At 37.4% G+C, this 20750-nt stretch overlaps 3 protein-coding genes across 3 annotated transcripts in view; 2 read left to right on the top strand and 1 right to left on the bottom strand.

Moving 5' to 3' along the window:
- The window catches only part of LOC306846682 (BAR/IMD domain-containing adapter protein 2-like 1), a 57203-nt gene extending 49914 nt beyond the window's left edge, over nt 1-7289 (top strand). The window contains exons 13-14 of the mRNA XM_079380229.1: nt 1246-1289; nt 6046-7289. Of these exons, the coding sequence (XP_079236355.1) occupies nt 1246-1289; nt 6046-6118 (117 nt within the window). The 3' untranslated portion in view covers nt 6119-7289. The remainder of the gene's footprint in view (nt 1-1245; nt 1290-6045) is intronic.
- A 3-nt stretch (nt 7290-7292) lies between these two features.
- LOC306846690 (membrane protein BRI3-like) lies at nt 7293-13842 on the bottom strand. Its single transcript, XM_079380243.1, has 3 exons — nt 13358-13842; nt 11674-11800; nt 7293-9939 (listed from the first exon to the last, which is right to left on the bottom strand). Exons 1-3 carry the CDS (start codon nt 13491-13493, stop codon nt 9807-9809), a joined length of 396 nt encoding a protein of 131 aa, XP_079236369.1. The 5' UTR covers nt 13494-13842; the 3' UTR covers nt 7293-9806.
- A 4539-nt stretch (nt 13843-18381) lies between these two features.
- LOC306853114 (tectonin beta-propeller repeat-containing protein 1-like) overlaps nt 18382-20750 on the top strand; it is a 30729-nt gene continuing 28360 nt past the window's right edge. Inside the window, exons 1-2 of the mRNA XM_079390305.1 lie at nt 18382-18491; nt 19980-20212. Of these exons, the coding sequence (XP_079246431.1) occupies nt 19985-20212 (228 nt within the window). The 5' untranslated portion in view covers nt 18382-18491; nt 19980-19984. The remainder of the gene's footprint in view (nt 18492-19979; nt 20213-20750) is intronic.

The following is a 20750-nucleotide window of genomic DNA, read 5'->3' as shown; positions in this document are numbered from 1 at the left end:
GATAGAAATGATATACAGCCATGTTGTGAATATGCACAGCTGGACAACAGTAGAGGAACATTATGATGCCAGATGCCCACTAACTAAATCAAGAGGAGTCTCTTTCCTGTGTACATTTACTGTGGTACACAGCTGCCCTCTAGTGGAGAGACCTGCTCAGATCTCAGTCCTGCACTCATTATTATGAATCGTGTACAAGTATTGCTGCTACTGTTGCTCATATTAAGGGTTATAATTTTAGCAAACCGCTAAACTTCATATTGCTCTGTTTGGGCAATACCTTAAACTGTGGCTTGTTGGAATATTTTCAACTGGGCAACGATAAAAAGAGGAAAACATCCCACAGACTTATATCAAAAGAGATTTATTTATATATGTGTATATATATATATATATATATATATATATATATATATATATATATATATATATATATATATATATATATATATATATTATTACGGTATGTATAGTCATGCAGCAACACGTTTATTAACGCTTCTCCTTGCAAGTTTGGGATGATTTTTGATGCATGTTGCTTTTCCCAAAATCAGAGCACATGTAGAGACCCTAAAAACACTGGATCATGAGCTGCTCGCATGTAAAAGTGTGCTTCTTTCTGAAACCCACAGCACATGTATTTATTTAATTAAATCACAGCTTCTGTGATTTTGTAATCGCACCAAGCCATATCACGATTTTGGTTTTATTCTGACTAATCATGCAGCCCTGGACTGAAGTCATATCTTGAGGCCAGCATATCATAAAGACTTGTGGGTGGACTCTTGACACGAGTCAGTAAACAAGCACCCAGAAACACATTGCAGTGCATTTTAATATCTGCTTTTACATTTGCATGTGTGATATTTTGAGTATGGTTTTGCTTATTAATAATACCTCTTATACATGTGTTTTACATATGACAGTGACTGAGAGATGAAATTGCACGCAAAGTCCTTAGATAGCATATATGAAAGACTAACTGTTTGTAGCAGACACACACCTGATGTGCGTTATCAGATCATGTCTGCTTTTATACCGTATCATGCGTCTTTAACATGAGGTTAACTCGACTCTCATTACCATTTTTTTTTTTACTGTTGCACTCTTTTAGGGTTTATTATACTGTATAAGCTGTGCAGTACTGTTAGTATGAGAGTCTATTTTATTCTGGGCTTTACCCACTGAACACAATGCTGTGGGTTCCTGCTGTCTGTGACATGTCCTGCGCTTTGTTTCCTGTAGATGGTGCCTCAGTCAAACGGGCTGCCAAAGCATCCTATCCTAGGGTAAGTATTAATGTAATTAATGTATCATGTTTGTTGTCCATCTTCAGTGCTTCATGTGATGTGACTCATTAACTAGTGAAATGAGACACACACACACACACACACGCACATATATATATATATATTAGGGGTTGAACGACTTCTGTTTTTTTTCTTTTAAGTCGATTTTATGTGATGAAAGTTGACGTCGACTAGTCGCTGATGACGTCATTAATGAACAAATAAGCCTGAACCTGGAGCTGAGACTCAAACACCTTGTGTACAGCTATAGTATGACACAGCGCTGCCCACATGGCTATTGCTCATAACAGGGTTTTTTTTATCAGTTCTTTTGTGTTTGGGTCGTTATATTTCTCACAGATTTCTGCTTGTTCTAAATGAGATACAGATAAAGTAGCACAGTAAAGATTACATTTATGAATGCATTATTAGTGAGAGTGATTGCGTGTGTGAATGAATTCTACCTGGCAGCATCTCTCTACTAGTAGTGAAGCTGTGGGATTCAGTTAAGATGCTTTTCAGTTTCAAAGCTATTTTATTGAGAAACCACAGAACAGTGTTGATGGTACATTTCTGTGCTACTGAATGATTCCGTGTGCGCGATGTATTGTACGCACTACTGTCTGTAGCCGATGTGTGTACGTTACAGTGCAGCAGCGCAATAGATTAGAACGGCAATTAACTTACCTGTACATTAAGCTGTTTAAAACCTGCATTCTCCCGTTCAATTTCGAGCATCCAGTAATACAATCACACGTCTTGTGGAGCGCTTTCGGAGAATGTATTTATTTGTTATTTTATTTGTTTGGAAACGGAGCGTAAATATGGAAGTCGTTCAAAGATTTCTTATCCTGTTGCGCCCTCAATAGGACCAGTCGACATCAAGCTTAAAGCGTCATGGCAGCGCATTAAAGTCCGACTAGTCAGTATATATATATTAGTGCTGTCAAGCGATTAATCGCATCCAAAATAAAAGTTTTTGTTTACATAATGAGTGTGTACTGTGTATATTTATGTGTTTGTGTGTATATGTGCAAGCACATGCATGTATATATTTAAGAAAAATGTTGTTTGTATATTAAATATATTTATATATAAAATAAAATATAATATAATATATAAATGGAAATACATGTAAATATTTTCAAAATATATACTGAATGTGTGTATTTATATATACATAATAAACACGGTACACACTCATATTATGCAAACAAAAACTTATTTTGGATGTGATTAATCACTAAAGAAACATTAGGGCTGTATATGTATATGTGTGTGTGTATGTGTATATATGTGTGTGTATGTGTGTATATATATATATGTGTGTGTGTGTGTGTGTGTGTAAATGTGTATATACACTCACCTAAAGGATCATTAGGAACACCTGTTCAATTTCTCATTAATGCAATTATCTAATCAACCAATCACATGGCAGTTGCTTCAATGCATTTAGGGGTGTGGTCCTGGTCAAGACAATCTCCTGAACTCCAAACTGAATGTCAGAATGGGAAAGAAAGGTGATTTAAGCAATTTTGAACGTGGCATGGTTGTTGGTGCCAGACAGGCCGGTCTGAGTATTTCACAATCTGCTCAGTTACTGGGATTTTCACGCACAACCATTTCTAGGGTTTACAAAGAATGGTGTGAAAAGGGAAAAACATCCAGTATGCGGCAGTCCTGTGGGCGAAAATGCCTTGTTGATGCTAGAGGTCAGAGGAGAATGGGCCGACTGATTCAAGCTGATAGAAGAGCAACTTTGACTGAAATAACCACTCGTTACAACCGAGGTATGCAGCAAAGCATTTGTGAAGCCACAACACGCACAACCTTGAGGCGGATGGGCTACAACAGCAGAAGACACCCACCGGGTACCACTCATCTCCACTACAAATAGGAAAAAGAGGCTACAATTTGCACGAGCTCACCAAAATTGGACGGTTGAAGACTGGAAAAATGTTGCCTGGTCTGATGAGTCTCGATTTCTGTTGAGACATTCAGATGGTAGAGTCAGAATTTGGCGTAAACAGAATGAGAACATGGATCCATCAGGCCTTGTTACCACTGTGCAGGCTGCTGGTGGTGGTGTAATGGTGTGGGGGATGTTTTCTTGGCACACTTTAGGCCCTTTAGTGCCAATTGGGCATCGTTTAAATGCCACGGCCTACCTGAGCATTGCTTCTGACCATGTCCATCCCTTTATGACCACCATGTACCCATCCTCCGATGGCTACTTCCAGCAGGATAATGCACCATGTAACAAAGCTCGAATCATTTCAAATTGGTTTCTTGAACATGACAATGAGTTCACTGTACTAAAATGGCCCCCACAGTCACCAGATCTCAACCCAATAGAGCATATTTGGGATGTGGTGGAACGGGAGCTTCGTGCCCTGGATGTGCATCCCACAAATCTCCATCAACTGCAAGATGCTATCCTATCAATATGGGCCAACATTTCTAAAGAATGCTTTCAGCACCTTGTTGAATCAATGCCACGTAGAATTAAGGCAGTTCTGAAGGCATATTAGTATGGTGTTCCTAATAATCCTTTAGGTGAGTGTATATATATATATATATATATATATATATATGTGTATATGTGTATATATATATGTACATGTGTATATGTGTATATATATATATATATATATATGTATGTATGTGTATATGTATATAATGTTCTCAGTGACACTGCGCTCAAGGCAACCCAAACAACGTAACGGGCAACGTTCTGTCTGCCCCGCAATAACCTCCCCTTGCTGGGGTGCGTCGAAAGCCCCATGATCTTGTATCGACGATTGTCAAAAACATCAATTATTGGCAATATTAAGAGTATTTGGCATTTCCAATTAATGTAGGCCTGTTACTTATTAGACCTATTATTATTATTATGAATTACTTTTATATTGTTACTTTTATTATTAAACAAAAATTAATTAATTTTCCCCGCAATAATTAACGCATAACTGACACGCTGCGAGGATAAGATTAGGCTATTTACTCTGCAATTAAAATGTTTTTAAAAGGTCTTTTAAAACAGGTCTATTAGGCTATACATTAAATTATAGTCCTATAATTAAAATATTAACACTGCAGTCAAAAAGCAATGAAATAAAAAGCTTATTTCAAGCACCGACTTTCAAAAACAACCTGTTTAACACGAAATGCGTTTCTTCTAATTTTTTTTCACTATGTAGGGCCACAAGAGAAATATTCAGGGAATAAATGAAAACAGCTATAGCCTATATCGTTATCAGCATATGTTGAAGTCCATTCGTCTCTGAGAGAAGAGAATAAGCGGTGTCAGATGCTGAAAGCTCCGTCATTACTCCATCATTCCGTTTTTACTTTCACTTTGTGCTTCTAGTGAATTGACTGAGATTAAGATGTTCACCGGCATAAATATTGCACAAAGTTTGCACGTGGTGTGATATCCATTGGCTCGCCTTCATGGTTTTAAACACAAATATTTCCAACACTGCGACGTAACCAATTACCCCCCACCCCCCCCCCCCCCCACCCCCGTATCGAAAACGTACCGAACCATGACACCACTGAGTTGTATCGAACCAAATCATGAATTTTGTGAACCGTTACACCCCTAACATATATGTATGTATGTATATGTCTTATGCCAATGAAGGCTTCATTTATTTGAACAAAAATACAGAAAAAAGGTATTGTGAGATATTACAATTTAAAATAATGGTTTTCTATTTTAAGATACTTTAAAGTGCGATTTATTTCTGTGATGCAAGGCTGTATTTTCAGCATCATTACTCCAGTCTTCAGTGTCACATGATCCTTCAGAAATCACTCTAATATGCTGATTTATTATTAATGTTTCAAACAGTTGTGCTGCTTATTTTTATTTTTTGAACCTGTGGTATTTCTTTGAATAAAATAAGAACTGCATTTTTTTTAAAATATAAATATTTTGTAACAGTATATACTACCAAAAGTCTGGGTTCAGTACATTTGTTTTTGTTTGTTTTTTTTTTTGTTTTTAAGAAATGATTACCTTTTTATTCAGGGTGTGGTAAATTGATTCAAAGTAATAGTAAAGATTGTTAGAAAGATTGATAGTTATATTGTTAGAAAACATTTCTATTTTAATGAATGTTCTCTTTAACTTTTTATTCATCAAAGAAACCTGAAAAAATATTACTTGTTCCCAAAAAAAAAGTAACTGTTGTTATCTATATTGATAATGAATCAGCATATTAGAAGAATCATGTGGCACTGAAGACCAGATACTGACAATTCAGCTTTGCATCACAGAAATACATTATATTTTAAAGTATATTAAACTAGAAAAAAGGGCTTGGATTAAAAAATATATTGCTGACCATATTGCTGGAGAAGTAAGGTTGAGGATGGGGATGGTTTTGTACAAAAATTCAGAAGACTTATAAAAATATTCCAAACACCTATTTGGAAATAGGGCAGTAATAATAATGTGTGAGAAACGTTCATAAGTAAAAGAGAAATTATGATGGGTTTATTAAATGTTTTTTTCTCACCATTATATACTGAAAGATGTTTTAATAATATTTAATTATAGTCAAGTTGAGGCGTAGTTGGGGTGGGTTTGGTAACAGGGTAAAAAAATTTTGGGTACAGGGTACAGATTTATTGTGTTGTTTCGCAGACATATTATGGAAAACAACACAATAAATCTGTTAATATAGATGCTAAGTATAAGCAGTCTCTGCATAGAAACAGCTGGAGTAACAGTATGCTGTGTCTGTAGGGGAGGGAATCCATTCGCTACTGTCAAACTTCGGCCCACAGTCACCAATGACAGATCAGCACCCATCGTCTAAACAACAACACAGGGACCCGCCGCCGAGGATGCTGGGATTACTCACAGGACTTATGCACACACACACCACATACTGTTCAACCACTATTTATGTCAGTCCCCTTTTAAACCTCTCTCTCTCTCTCCATTATGAGTACACACACACACACACACACGCATATATATATATATATATAGAGAGAGAGAGAGAGAGGGAATCATTGTTTATGCATTTAGTTGTAATGATCCAGTCAGATGCTTAACTTTCAGAGTATCATTCTGTAAATATATGAGAGAAGATGGGTGTGATGGAGTTTTTTTTTTTTTAATCCTTGTCAAGATATATTCTAACACTAGATGGGAACCTGCGCTAGCAGAAAAGTCCTAATGATAGTGATGTGAATCAAAAATTGGACTTAGTGTAGATGCTGTCTGAACTGGTCACTCGAGCTGGTAACTAGTGGAAGGAGCTGAGCGTGAAGTGATTAAAGCATTATGATGCGGTAAGCACGTTTACCAGAGTTAGCTGGCTAACTCGCTCAGCTGGCCTTGAGGAACACAGTCGAGACCTCGTCCAGTTTGCAGGCAACAGCGTCATCTACAGAAGCACTTTTAGCTCATTTAGCCTTTTAGATCATCAGTGCTTTTAGAACGAAGGAGCTTTGCTTTTATCCGTGTAGTCTTAACACTGAATAATGATCCATTGTCGGTCAGTGGATAGTGATTTCTTTATCTTCTGCTTGGGGGAAACTATTCATTTGGCTTTGATTGTATCAATGCAATTTTCTGTTGATGTTGGCCTGAGATCTTGTAGAGCACTGCTGTATGAAAAATAAAAATATTTTGTTTCTAAATGTGTGCTTTTGTTAAAATAGTGTTGCAACTCCAGATCAAAATGAATGATTTACATTAGAAATGTTGTGAATGAGTATTCTTATTCATAATGTTTCTAATGTAAATCAGTCATTCTTTCTAGAATCATTCAGATTTTGTACATGTAGATCTGGGGGGGTTTTAGGGCCCTATGAAATCTTTGATTTTTCAAATTCCTTTTATTTTTTTCCGTTTGTAATTTTTCTAGACTGTTTTAATGGTTAAATTAAATTGTAAAGCAAAACAAGCATGTCTAAATGATTTAAATCATGAAAATTACACAATTTAACAGCAATTTATTAAAAGTCTCAGAAATCTTGTTTTCCATTTATTTTCTGGATTCCATTTGAATGGTTTCATTGAATGTTCAGAATCAAAAACATCTCTAAATAATTGATTTAAAACAGTATTATGTGGCTTACTATTCACACATGAGTCCATGTCACATTTTGATTGAAGTGTACTGAACTACTTTTGATTTATGCATCCAGAATTTGGCAAATTCCACGACGTTCCGTGTTATACAGGAAATTAAATTTTTATGACTTTTCCGCATCTTGGAAATCATTAGACCTAGTTTTCTAATGGTTCCTGGAGGAACTGTTCACTCTAAAATGAAAATTTACTCCCTATCCTAGCTGTAGTTGGGTTTTTCTTCATCAGAACAGATTTGGAGAAGTTCAGCATTGCATCACTTGCTCACCAATGAATCCTCTGTAGCGAATGGGTGCCATCAGAGTCCAAACAGCTGATAAAAACAATTAATCCACACCACTCCAGTCCATCAATTAACGTCTTGTGAAATGAAAAGCTGTGTGTTTGCAATAAATCCATGAAGACGTTTTTAACTTCAAACCTTTTCTTCTAGCTAAAATTAAAGTCCATAATATTACTTTCTCCTGGCACCCATTCACTGCAGAGGATCCACTGGTGTAATGCTAATTTCTCTTAATCTGTTCTGATGAAGAAACTAACTCATCTACATCTTTTATGGCCTGAGGGTTTGCACATTAATTTAAGTGAACTATTCCTTTTATGTAAGCCATTCATGTGCAGTGCTATGGAGGCTTCAGGAATGCTTTTGAAAGACCCTGCTGTAAAAAAAAAAGTTAACCATCAAAATAAACAGTCGTAACATTTTTTGTCTTACATTAAGGAAGCATAGTTTTTTGGGGACAAATTTAGCACAAAAAAACACTACAAAACCAGTCTTATGTCACTGTGAAAAAGCCAAAAATACACTGTATGGGTCAATATATAGAGTTTTCTTTTATGCCAAAAATCATTAGGATATTAGGTAAAGATCCTGTTCCATGAAGATTAGTAAATTTCCTACCGTACATATCAAAACTTCATTTTTGATTAGTAATATGCATTGCTAAGAACTTAATTTGGACAACTTTAAAGGCGATTTTCTCATTATTTAGATTTTTTGGCACCCTCAGATTCCAGATTGTCAAATAGTTGTATCTCGGCCAAATATTGTCTGATCCTGAAATCTCAATTTTGAAAAATTGACACTTATGACTGGTTTTGTGTTGCAGATCACATATATGCTTAAATTCATTAGGCTACATAAGTTTCTTTTTTTAGCAACTAATTTGTTCTTAATACATAACATACACCATTTGAATAATTACAAACATGTTCAGTAAAATATGAATGAAGAACAGTTTATTTGACATAGAAATCTTTTGTAACATAAATTTTTACCGTCACTTTTGATCAAGTGAAAAATGAAAATAAATTTATCATCGATAAGGTCAGATAAGTTTCACTGATGAGGAAGTTCAAAGTGTTCAAATGCACGGACACTTCTAAAACGTCCAATACAAGCAACCAACACTTGTAGAATTTATTTACAATCTCTCTTCAATGTAGAAAAGTTATAATCATAACAGCATGTTTAGTGTATGGTATGAGCACATCATGAATGAAATCACACCAGACGCGTCCGAGACTGATTGTCGGTCACTGGAGAAATAAAATAAAAAAATTCCATTGTCAAAGAGTAACTACATGTGCTTGGGTGACATATTACATTGTCTAGATGCCAACTTCCCTTGTTTATTGCAGGTTTTTAGTTTAACCTGGAGATGGCTGATGTCCAGCGAGTGAAACATAACTGCATATTTACCCTAAGACGCTTTGAGAAAACCCAGCACTTATAACATTAGTCATCAGTGCAGTACGACGAAAACATGGACCCCAAAAAACAAACCCTATTGAGAAAGAATATGGTCTAGAACGGATTCAGAAATCCAAGATACAAATAACAATGGGTTTATGAATCAAGCACAACAAATGAATACAGAAGATGCTTTTTGATCTTAACTAAGACGTGACTGATTAGGGAGCATATTATGGTCAACAAAAGTGAAACTTATTTCTAGACGCAAGAGCAAACGTGTGAGGAAGTGGAAATACATGAGGGAAGCGAATCAAAGGTTTCATTTACACAGCACACAATGTTACTCAAAGTGAGTCGGCGTTTGTCCAGAGTCGTGTGGGATTTACCCTCAGTGGGTCCCGGCTCCTTCAGTTTATGGTTTCTCTGCCATCATAAAGGCACTAGTGATTAGATGACTGGAGACTGGCTTTAAGATTTCATATAAAGAAAAAACAACAGCAAATAGTGCTTGCGAGGCATGTAAAAGCTAAAAACATGGCCAGCCCGTCACATGCAACTTCTTATAGTAATCAAAGAGTTTGTGGCTGGTTACTATTGTGATCTGTCATTTATCGTAAGTGACGTTTGGCATTGATGTGCGGTTGGATTAGGAATAAACTCTTCTGATGCTTAAAACTGACTTAAAAAGATATGGACTTTGGTCCCTCTAGCCGAAAGTGGCTCCACAGTTTGGACATCTCCTCTGACGCAGGGCCAGGCAGAAGAGAATTCCCAGAGGAAAGAAGAATATGGCACACATGATTCCCAGACAGGTGAAATCATCCTCCAGCACGCCAACCCTGAACAGAGAACAACACTAGAGTCAGATCATTCATTACTGGAGCACCAACACATTCCCACATAGCACCAGAACATGCACTCAATGTTTAGAAGATATTTGGGTTTTTATGTTTTTGAAAGAATTCTCTTATGCTCACCAGGGCCTGCATTTTTTTTTTTTTAAATCGAAAATACAGTAATATTGTGAAATGTTGCTATTTAAAATCACTTTTCTCTATTTGAGTGCGTTTTAAAATGTAATTTATTCCTGTGATCAAAGCTGTATTTTCAGTATTATTGCTCCAGTGTCACATGATCTTTCAGAAATCACTCTGATATGCTGCTCATTTAAATATTATTGGTGCTCAATTATTAATAATGGCTAATATTAATGTTGAAAGCAGTATTTGCGGTTTAACATGATACTTTTCATATGTGACTGCATAAATATCCTATGACTAGTTATTTCGTTAAATTATTAAAACCCTGTTTTTGTTTCCCCCGGTATGAGTTATTAAGCAGCATATTGATTCTGAACTTTCTTAGCTCCAGAAGAGCATCACGGTGTATGCACTCTTTACAAATGTTTGGCAAATACAATAGGAAATTCGTCCCACATACTGTATAGGACGTTTTGTCCTAAAATGTGTTTGACACCCCTGATGCAAGAGATTCCTCTTGGGTTGTTAAACCACATCAGCAGCACGTTGAAACAATGAGCTAAAAATATGCCTCAGTTCACTCTCATCAAGATCCAAGTTATTCTCACTCTGCTGTAACCATTTCTCTTCCAAATAAATCTGAAAATAGCATCAGCCTGTGCTTCTGATTTATAGACATTATCAAGTCAACAGTGGCCTGTTAACGGGATAGTTCACCCAAAACTGTCATCAAACCCACTTTTGATTTCTCTTCCAAACACAAATGAAGATCTTTTTAATACTCAATTGAAAAGTCCACACAACCAAAACTTTCAAACTCAAAAAAAGAGGGACGGAAATCTCTCAGGTTTGATTAAAAATATCCTGACTTGTGTTTCAAAGATGAAAACGTCATACCGGTTTGGAAGGTGAACCTTTAAACTACTATAATGTTAAAACAGGGGTTATGATAGAAGTATCTTCAGTAAGCACCAGTACTTTACATTTCAATCATGAGATGCCGGTTATTGTACATTAATATCTATATCTTTAGCTAAAAAGTCATAAGGAAACAACAATCACAGTGTTTGTTTTGTGGTCACACTCACTAAACTGGGCTGATCTGGTGCATGAACCAAAGTTCAGAGCGTATCATGATGTGACATGACTCTGAGTCACATGAGCAAACAGGAAATGATTCTGGATTAAAGCGCAGAGTCACAACTCTGAGGTTAAAACACATGCTCTTACTGTATGGTTTTAATACAAAACATGAACACCATGACAAATCTGATTCTACAAGTCAAATTAACAATTACGTTTTTCAATTCTTTTTTATCTGAGTCTAGTCATCACATGATATAAGTTGCATGAGTTAGCAGCAGATATGCGGTCACAGGGGAACAGGATGACAACAGGGCGGATACAGAAACCACTGAGTTCAACAGAACTACATTTGGTTTATTTCGGTTCTTTACCTCATTGATTAACATTATAAAGTTCAACTTCTAAATACTAATAGCTTTACTAACTTACTGACTACTGGAGCAATGTTTAGATTGTGTTTTCTGTCTCTATGAATTCTTAAAGACAGTGGGGTGACTTGTGCCTCACCTGCAGGCCGGACATCCCCCCACCACCACCACAGAGGGCTGGACGATGGTGTAGGTTCTGGTGTAGGCTGGCTGGGCGGCTATGGCGACAGGCAGTGCTGGATAACCTGACGTGGCAGCTGGGAAACCTGCGGGACAGAATTCACATCCGTTTAACACTCCACAATTCCCACTTTATCAGCTTGCGACACGCTTTATCAGCTTGAAAACATACTTAGAAAAAAAACATTGCTGTGCATCTTGAGACAAAAAGGCACTGATATATATTTTAGTTCAGTCAGTGCAACTTTCTTTCAGTTGAAACAGCTCAGACTTACATTTTAGTCTAGGATTAGGCTTAAGCCTTGTCTGTGAAACCAGGGGCTAAAGTATTTGATTATACCTTTAACTGTTGTTAATTACTTTTTATAACCAAGTTAATTTTGGCTTATTGCGTTTAGTATAAAATTAAACTATAATACATTTTCTTTCAGTTGTAAATAACATGCAATTAAGTGTCTGTAATAAGTACTCTTAAAAGTGTTTTTTTTAAGTGTACTTTTTCACAAGGGTATAAAACCACTGAGACTGTCAGTGATTAGTTAATAACTAACTGACCCAACCAAACTGTGTCTGCTCTCAGAGTATTTATGGTCCATTATAATAACTACATATAAAAACTGGAGCCAGCTTTGGTACTTACCATGGTACTAAATGATCATCTTATTCATATAGCATGATACTACATACAGTGCCCTCCATAAGTATTGGAACAGTATGGTTCCAATACTTATGGAGGGCACTGTATATCAAAACAACCCATTCTTGACAGAAACCTGTTACACAAGCTGCTTAAGACTAGTTTTACAAGTTAGTCATCTGACTTTCTTTTTTTTTTTAGGACTGGTCCTAACTAAATCAGTTGTATAAACTGTAGATTGCAGTAATTTGAGACTGAAAAGGCAGATTATCTTTAATTAGTTGGTCAGATTTACCCAATCAGCTCTTTTTAGTAAATCACGCACCAGACTGATTCATGAATCATGATTTATATATCAGCCAGACCAATAACTGAGTGAATCGGATTTACACACTGCGACTTATTAATCTATTAATTTATTAACCAAGTTATTAAATTCACCATGTCTGATAATTATTGTTGGTGGTGGTGGTTTTATATTTATTTTATATATTTTTATATTTATTAAGGATGATCAGTGCAGTATTTTCTAAAAACTTCAGGTGAATGCGTTAGCATATTTTAGTTTTGGGGGTTTTTTTGTATTTTTTATTTAATGTATAGCTGGATAGTAGGTGGTTGGGTTTTTTTATAGTTATATATATAGAGAGTTGTCAATTATTGGATTGTTAGTCTGTAAAAATTATTATTAAATCTGTGTAAACACCTATTGAATTTTTTATATATATTTAATGGTGATTTGTATCATCCCGAAATTTGTCAAATAAGTAAATATCATATAATTTTTCCTTTTTATGAAATGGTAAGGCTGCTTTACCCGAATGTTTCTTCCTCAAACATTCAAGAAGAGAAATGAAAGGAAGCAGAAGCTGAACCAGTATCGTTATATTACATCATTAATAATAATGAGAACATTACACATACGTTATAAAATCCTGCAGTACGCGAGTAATAGCTGGTCAATAGTGATTGTGAAGAGATTAAATGCAGTACGTGTTTCTCTTGCCTTGGTACGGCGGCGGAGCTGGAGGCTGGAAGCCGGCGGCGGGTGCAGCGGCCGCGGGGATCGAGCCGTAGTCGTACGCGCCCGGGACTGTGTTGTACGCTGGAGGTCTGTCCTGGAGAAGAGGTTTAGTATCCATATTCGGTCTGAGGCGTCCTGTCCACTTCACCAAACTAACATGAAATCTTCTCGAGCTGCTTTAGCGTGGATGATCACTGGACTAACACGAACAAAAACCAAAACAAAGATCAGATGAAAGTTGCTCCACTCTCCCCATGCGACTTCAACCCGCTCTTACAGCGTCTGTGTGAGGGACAGGAATGTCCTAAAGATGCGCCATAGCGAACTTTTCTGGATTTCTCTCGTTTATGAGAGAAACCTGAATTAGTTAACGACGGAAACTCCTTATCAAACTCAAACGACGTTTTTTTTCCTGCAGTGCTCCCTGCACTGTCACAAGACTCGAGTCACGTGATCAAGTGGGACGCGGCGGGGTGGGGGACGTCTTAAAGCTACACAGACACACTTTTTCTTCTAGTGTAGGGCTGTCCAATCTCGGTCCTGCAGAGTTTAGCTCCAACTTGCCTCAACACACCTGCATGGAAGCTTATAGTATGCCTAGTAAGAGTTTGATTAGCTTCTTCAGGTGCGTTTAATTGGGGTTGGACGTGACTTTGCAGGACACCGGCCCTCCAGCACCGAGTTTGGACACCCCTGTTCTAGTGTCTCAAATAAAAGTTATTACTTGTATTTGTGTTTACAATCCTGTATACACGAGATCATGACTTAAGCCCCAGTCAAACACTGCTGTGCCCCAATAAATGTTACTGATAAATAATTGTCTCACAATGGAGATTTTCCCTTGGCAATATTTCAGCTATAAACACTGCTCAAAATTTTTTTTTAAAAAGGACACTTTTTAATCAGAGTATAGCAATCAAGTCGATTATACTCCTGGGATATTGATCTGTTCCGTTAACAATGAGACGACCCCCAAAACAAGAATGGTTTAACAGGTGGAGGCCACTGACATTTTTTCCCCTAGTAATCTTTCCTGACTATTTTTTATTAGTTTTGCATTTGGTTAGGGTCAGTGTCACCGCTGGTAGCATGAGGCGATACCTGGACCCTACAGAGGTTTCACAGGCCGTTCAAATCCTCCAGGATGGCACATCAATGCGTGCCATTGCCAGAATGTTTGCAGTGTCTCCCAGCACAGTCTCAAGACATAAGACCGGTACACACCAAGCTGATGGCGATGAACTAGTAGCAATGAAAGCTGACTGCGGGTTCGGCTCACGTCGGCAACGTCTGGGTCCAAAGTTGGCCTGACACACCAAGCCGACGCTCGACACCCGACGGCCTAGTAGCACGTCCGTTCTGCACGTTTCTCGTGCACTGGTTCACCAGCTGAACAGCCAATCAGAATGATCAGATGGCCCGACTGACCGACGAGCTCTGATGCCGATTCAACATCAAGGACAAGGACCACCTTCAGCTGAAGGTGCAAAACACACGGAGAAAACTTTGTCGGCCGACGATGTGACGGCTTGGTGTGTACCAGGCTTTAGGAGAACTGGAAAGGGCTGTAGAAGGTACATTAAATTGTACATTTAAATGGGTCCACTCATAGAAGCTGACATGATCACATGAGCTGTGAACAGATCAAAATTTAAGTTATTTACTGAAAACAATGTTCAAACCATATCAATAAACCATTTTCTCTGGTTCCCAAAAACCATGGGACAGCCCCCTAAATGGTTGAATCTCTTGGCAGTGCAAACACACTGTGATGATTAAAAAGGACCTGCATGATTCAGTCTTGGTTCAGTTGATGCTAGCAAGGAAATCTCCATCAATGTACCAATTTCAATGTAAACTGCAGAATTATAGGCTTTCTGTTAGCATCTGTCTGTGGCTGACGGTGTTGAGCACCATTCCAAGACCCCTGCAGACCACCGAGACTGTGAAGGTCAGTCAGGTCAATCAGATAATTTTTCCTTTCTATGACATATCAAGTTCATGTATTAAAATGTCAACTTCCCCAAAATAATTCATGATGATTGTTTAAATACGTTACAATATATTTTAAACCTTGTTTGAACTAAACTTTCTTGAAAACAGTGAATAAAAAAAATACAAAAAACATGAATATTCTCTCCATTATTCTCTCTATTTATGTCATCTTCACTACTGCTCTCTTTTATTTACATGTGGGCTAATAATTAAACCTAATCATTTGAGTATAATCGTCACACCTTCTCTCTTTGAGTGACAACTTCCCGAGTGACAACTTCCCGCACACGACTTCCCGGCAGGGATTGTAGGTGGGGGGAGTGAATGTCCAGCGCTCTCTCCACCCTTAATACCACGACTGAGGTGCCCTTGAGCAAGGCACCGAACCCCCAACTGCTCCCCGGGCGCCGCAGCATGGCTGCCCACTGCTCCGGGTGTGTGTGTGTGTGTGTGTGTGCGCATTTGTTCACTACTCACTGCTGTGTGTGTGTGCACTTGGATGGGTTAAACACAGAGTATGGGTCACCATACTTGACAATACGTCACGACTTTACAATCAAATTCTTGCATTGTCCACACTACCACGGTTTATTAAGCCACTTAGCTCAGATGTTCCTTTTTTGCCTTGTTTCTTTGTTCTGTTTTGTATGATTGGGAATTACAGTTAAGCTTTATTGCTGTCGTAAAGAACTCACCTTTTGACAAGCCATCTTAGATTCAGAGATTATTCTTGTACAGGTATGTACAGGTCATGTCTGCTTGTCTGTCTGGATAGTAAACCAGTTTAGAAAATGATGTTCTCCAATTCAAGCCACTGATCTGGGTTGCTCCACAGGCAAGAGCAATATTATCTGAAGAAAAATAGGAGAGATCTCTGATTATTACCTTTCACGTCACACCTGCTCTCTTTGATTAGTTTATTCTGTTGTGTATGATTCAGAATTAATAGATATTCTTTGCTGAAATCAAAATATACATCTGCTATATCGTCTTTGATGGTTCCCCTGTGGGGGTCTAGAAATTCAGTCAAGTTCTCACAGGGCATGGGGCGCTCATAATGTAGCATTCAGGCTCCTCTTGACAGTCCAGAAACCAGATGATCTGGGGAAACCTGGAGCCCCCTGCAGTGTTCAGGAAATGAGCCTTTCCCAGCATCTCAGGTGGCAAGAAATACCCTGGATTGATCTCTAGAGTTTCGTCTAAACCAGGTGATCACAAAATTTAAGAATGACATTGATTTTATACACTCACCGGCCACTTTATTAGGTACACCTGTTCAATAGCTTGGTAACACACATTTCTAATCAGCCAATCACATGGCAGCAACTCAATGCATTTGGGCATCTAGATGTGGTGAAGACGACTTGCTGAAGTTCAAACCGAGCATCAGAATGGGGAAGAAAGGGGATTAAAGTGACTTTGAACGTGGAATGGTTGTTGGTGCCAGACGGGCTGGTCTGAGTATTTCAAAAACTGCTGATCTACTGAGATTTTCACACACAACCATCTCTAGGGTTTACAGAGAACGGTCTGAAAAAGAGAAATATCCAGTGAGCGGCAGTTGTGTGGACGAAAATGCCTTGTTGATGTCAGAGGTCAGAGGAGAATGGGCAGACTGGTTAGAGATGATAGACAGGCAACAGTAACTCAAATAACCACTCGTTACAACCAAGTTATGCAGAATAGTATCTCTGAACGCACAACACGTCGAACCCTGAAGCAGAACGGGAGATTCACATCATGGATGTGTAGCCGACAAATCTGCAGCAACTGCGTGATGCTATCATGTCAATATGGACCAAAATCTCTGAGGAATGTTTCCAACACCTTGTTGAATCTATGCCATGAAGAATTAAGGCAGTTCTGAAGGCAAAAGGGGGTCCAACCCAGCACTAGCAAGGTGTCCCTAATAAAGTGGCCAGTGAGTGTATGTACTTTTGTAGCATCAAAATTAAGGGCATTTTTGTTATTTATTCAAATTGTTCTGGTGTGATTTTTATTGTTCCAAACCTGTATGATTTTCTTTTAATTTGACAGTAGATATTTTGAAGAATGTTGATGATCAAACATTTTGGTGTACTGTACATTAACATATCCAGGGACACTACTGACACTGGCGGAACATTTATCAACATTGTCCTTATAAATAAATGAAAGAATAGTTTAAATAGTTTCACGATTTATTTTTCATTTTCTATTTAAACTGTATAATATATAATCTAGATAGATGTATGGCATGTACACATATGTACAAATATAAATTTAAAATAAGTAGCCTACATGTAAACACAGTATGTCCAGATACAAAATACACATATATGCAGTTTCACTCCTTCATTTATTTGATGGTATCCTTATGACATGCTCCACTTTTTACTAGCATGCAGTTATTATCAGTTATACAGTTACATATTTTTTTGAAGGAACAGACATAATTGGGATTTATTGAGTAGGAAGAAGGGGAAAATATGATTTTATTGTTATGCACATAGTATGTAAGATAATAGAAAGAATTTGAAATAGTGGATCCAGAAAACATAGTAGCTTAATTAAAGACAGTATTTCATTTATTTGAACAAAGCTGAAAGTGAGAGACCGAGACTAATTAAGAAAGAAAGGATTATACACAATTCAGGTACTTTTCCTTGTTCTCGACTGGGCTTTTCTTATGCTCCTAAAAAATTAAAAAATACTACATATATCACGTATCCAACATAATTGAAATATAGGCTAAATAGACTGGGTAAAACTAAACATGGATTTAAAAATGCAGTCATCTATCCATTCATTACATCAGTCTGAAATAAGAGGTGAAGTATAAAAGTTAGTACTCATGTATCACCCTTGAGTTTTTTAATTATTGAGAAAGTAAAGAATGAATAATTGAGCAAGTAAGCGTGCGCATATGAGAGCGCGACCCGACGGAAAAACAGACGTGCTCACACGCTCCGTCCAATCAGAAGCTTAGATTTCCGCGAGCGCTGACCAATCAGAGGGAAACTTCCTGCTTTGAGTCTGTACCCTTAGAATAATGCTAGGAATAAAAACAAACGGACGGCCGGGGTTTGTAACGCACGGGATATATGAAGACTCACTCCACTATCATTAAACTACATAGTAGGTAAGTTTATGCAGCGCTTTTGAACGGAATATAAAGCGCTTGTGTGTCGGAATTGTTATGCTTTATGTTTACGACAACGATAGCAATGTGCAAAAAACATAACATAAACTAAAAGAAGTAGAGAATAATAGGTCTGTACGAATGAATCCAGTCCGACAGGTGCAAGCTGACCAACTGGTGTCCGGTTACCTGTATCTCTTACTTCATACAGGAGACTAGACGTCTGTATTGTGTGTTATCATTTAATATATATTACTTATTTTTTGCAAAGCATCACGATTTGTCTGTTTATGAAATGGGGAAGCTGTAAAATGCAATTTAATTTTAATAACGAACTTTGGAGGTGAATGCTTGACAGCTTGTCTAGTGGTTTAATAAGCAACAAAGAGCTGTTCATGTGTATATATTCAAAGCTATTTTATCATGTGAGTGTATATTAATATTTATATTAATTATTTGTTATTATATATTTTATCTCTTCTTTTATAACACTAAAGTGAACATGATTGGTGTTGAATTCAAGCAGGGGTGTCAAGTTATTGAAATCACTTAACTTTCTGGAAATTATGTCATAAATGTGGCCATGAAAATCATCAAACCGGAAATACTCTTGTGAAGTTCAGTGACATAGGATGTGGGACAGTCAAATATACTATGTTATTCAATTAAAAAGAAAGTTAAATGCCATGCATGTTAATTTTTGAAGGGAGGGGAGGGGGGGCTTATAATGCAGTAATGCTATTTGTTTTAAGATCCAGATTCAATGGATTCCTGGACCACGATGTTTCTGTTACGAAGTGTTTTTCTCATTACAATTTGCTTAACACATACTTTTGAAAAGACATGTTCCATATTCTTTCTATGTGCAGAGATAGCCGTTTAATAACAGCTCTAAAGACATTCCATGTTCCAAAGTTTAAATCATTTTTCAAATCATTTATGAAATCATTTTGCTATCTTTATTAAGTCCAATTTTACATTTTTGACTTCATTACATGATTATTATTATTGTAATTAATTCTTTGAAATAGTATATGATTTCTGTCTTATATAGTTTAAGATTCTACATGTGAACATAGGATACTAGTTTTTTAGACAAACTGATGAAGACAGCAAACACACTGTAGGCCTACTAAATTAATTATCCAAACATGGTTATGCAAATTTAACCAGGAGTGTTAAATGTGAAGTCTGCTTTGTAAAAATTAAACTATTTCTAACCCAAAACATAGGCCTAGTGTCCCAGATTTGAGCATGAGCTGTCACACATTAGAAAATCCACAAATTCTTAAACAATTTGGCACATTAATATGTGTGCCATTTCCCCTTTAAGTACAATATCTGAAAAATTTCTTCTGATTCAGATAGGGAAAATATTTTGATTTATTGTTTTGGCTTCATATGGTAATATGAGACACAAGTCAAAATCGCAAAAAGTGTCCCACATTACCCTAACCCACCCTACTGTCTAAACATGCTGTCCTCCAGGGCCCATGATGTCGGGGTCGCAGCTGTGGGCGGTGGATGTGTACGGGCGGGGGTTCAGTCTGCAGGCCGCTGAAGGGCGCTGGAGGCGCGCCGCGGATCTCCTGCTGGAGCTGAAGCGAGTAACGGGCTCTCAACACTGCTGCTGGGGCATCGGATGCGACCATCAGGTTTATCTCCATGTGTATCCTAGTCAAGTGCCTATAAGCCATCAGGAAGAGACCTATGAAAATCAGGTGTGTTGGAAACATTTCTTCTTAAATCAAATCTTCAATTAAATTGTGATTTATAAGCATGATAAAAATACAGTACCTCTGTTTTGGCAAAGCATGCACAATAGTAAAAGCGGTTGTAAAGTAAAACTGTATTACTGTAATATGTAAAACACTTTACAAATGAAATAAACTGTTAATATTCACAAATAAAGTAAAATTACAAAAGCACACAATCAAATCAAATAGCAAAGGAGAGTAAACTGGTACTGTGTTGATTATGTATATATAAATACACACACATTAAGTACGAGCGCACACACAGGACACCAGGAACGGGAGAAGAGGATGACTGGAGGATGACAAGACAGAAGGTAAATAATAACAGGTAAGTATACACTGGTAGCTATACTCAGCTTCTAGCTGCGCAGAGACCGTCCAGGTAGCAATCTCAACAGACTTTGTAGTGCTGTAACGTCACTTTAAGATCGGACAATCAAGTGAGCTGAGGGAAGTGCTTTTACGAGCGTGGTGATTGAAGATTGATGAGGTGCAGGTGCGG

This window comes from Barbus barbus, assembly GCF_936440315.1.
Source record: "Barbus barbus genome assembly, chromosome: 3".
Classification (NCBI taxonomy): Eukaryota; Metazoa; Chordata; class Actinopteri; order Cypriniformes; family Cyprinidae; genus Barbus; species Barbus barbus.
Note: the sequence above shows the minus strand (reverse complement) of the source record. Positions and strands in the feature narration are given on the sequence as shown.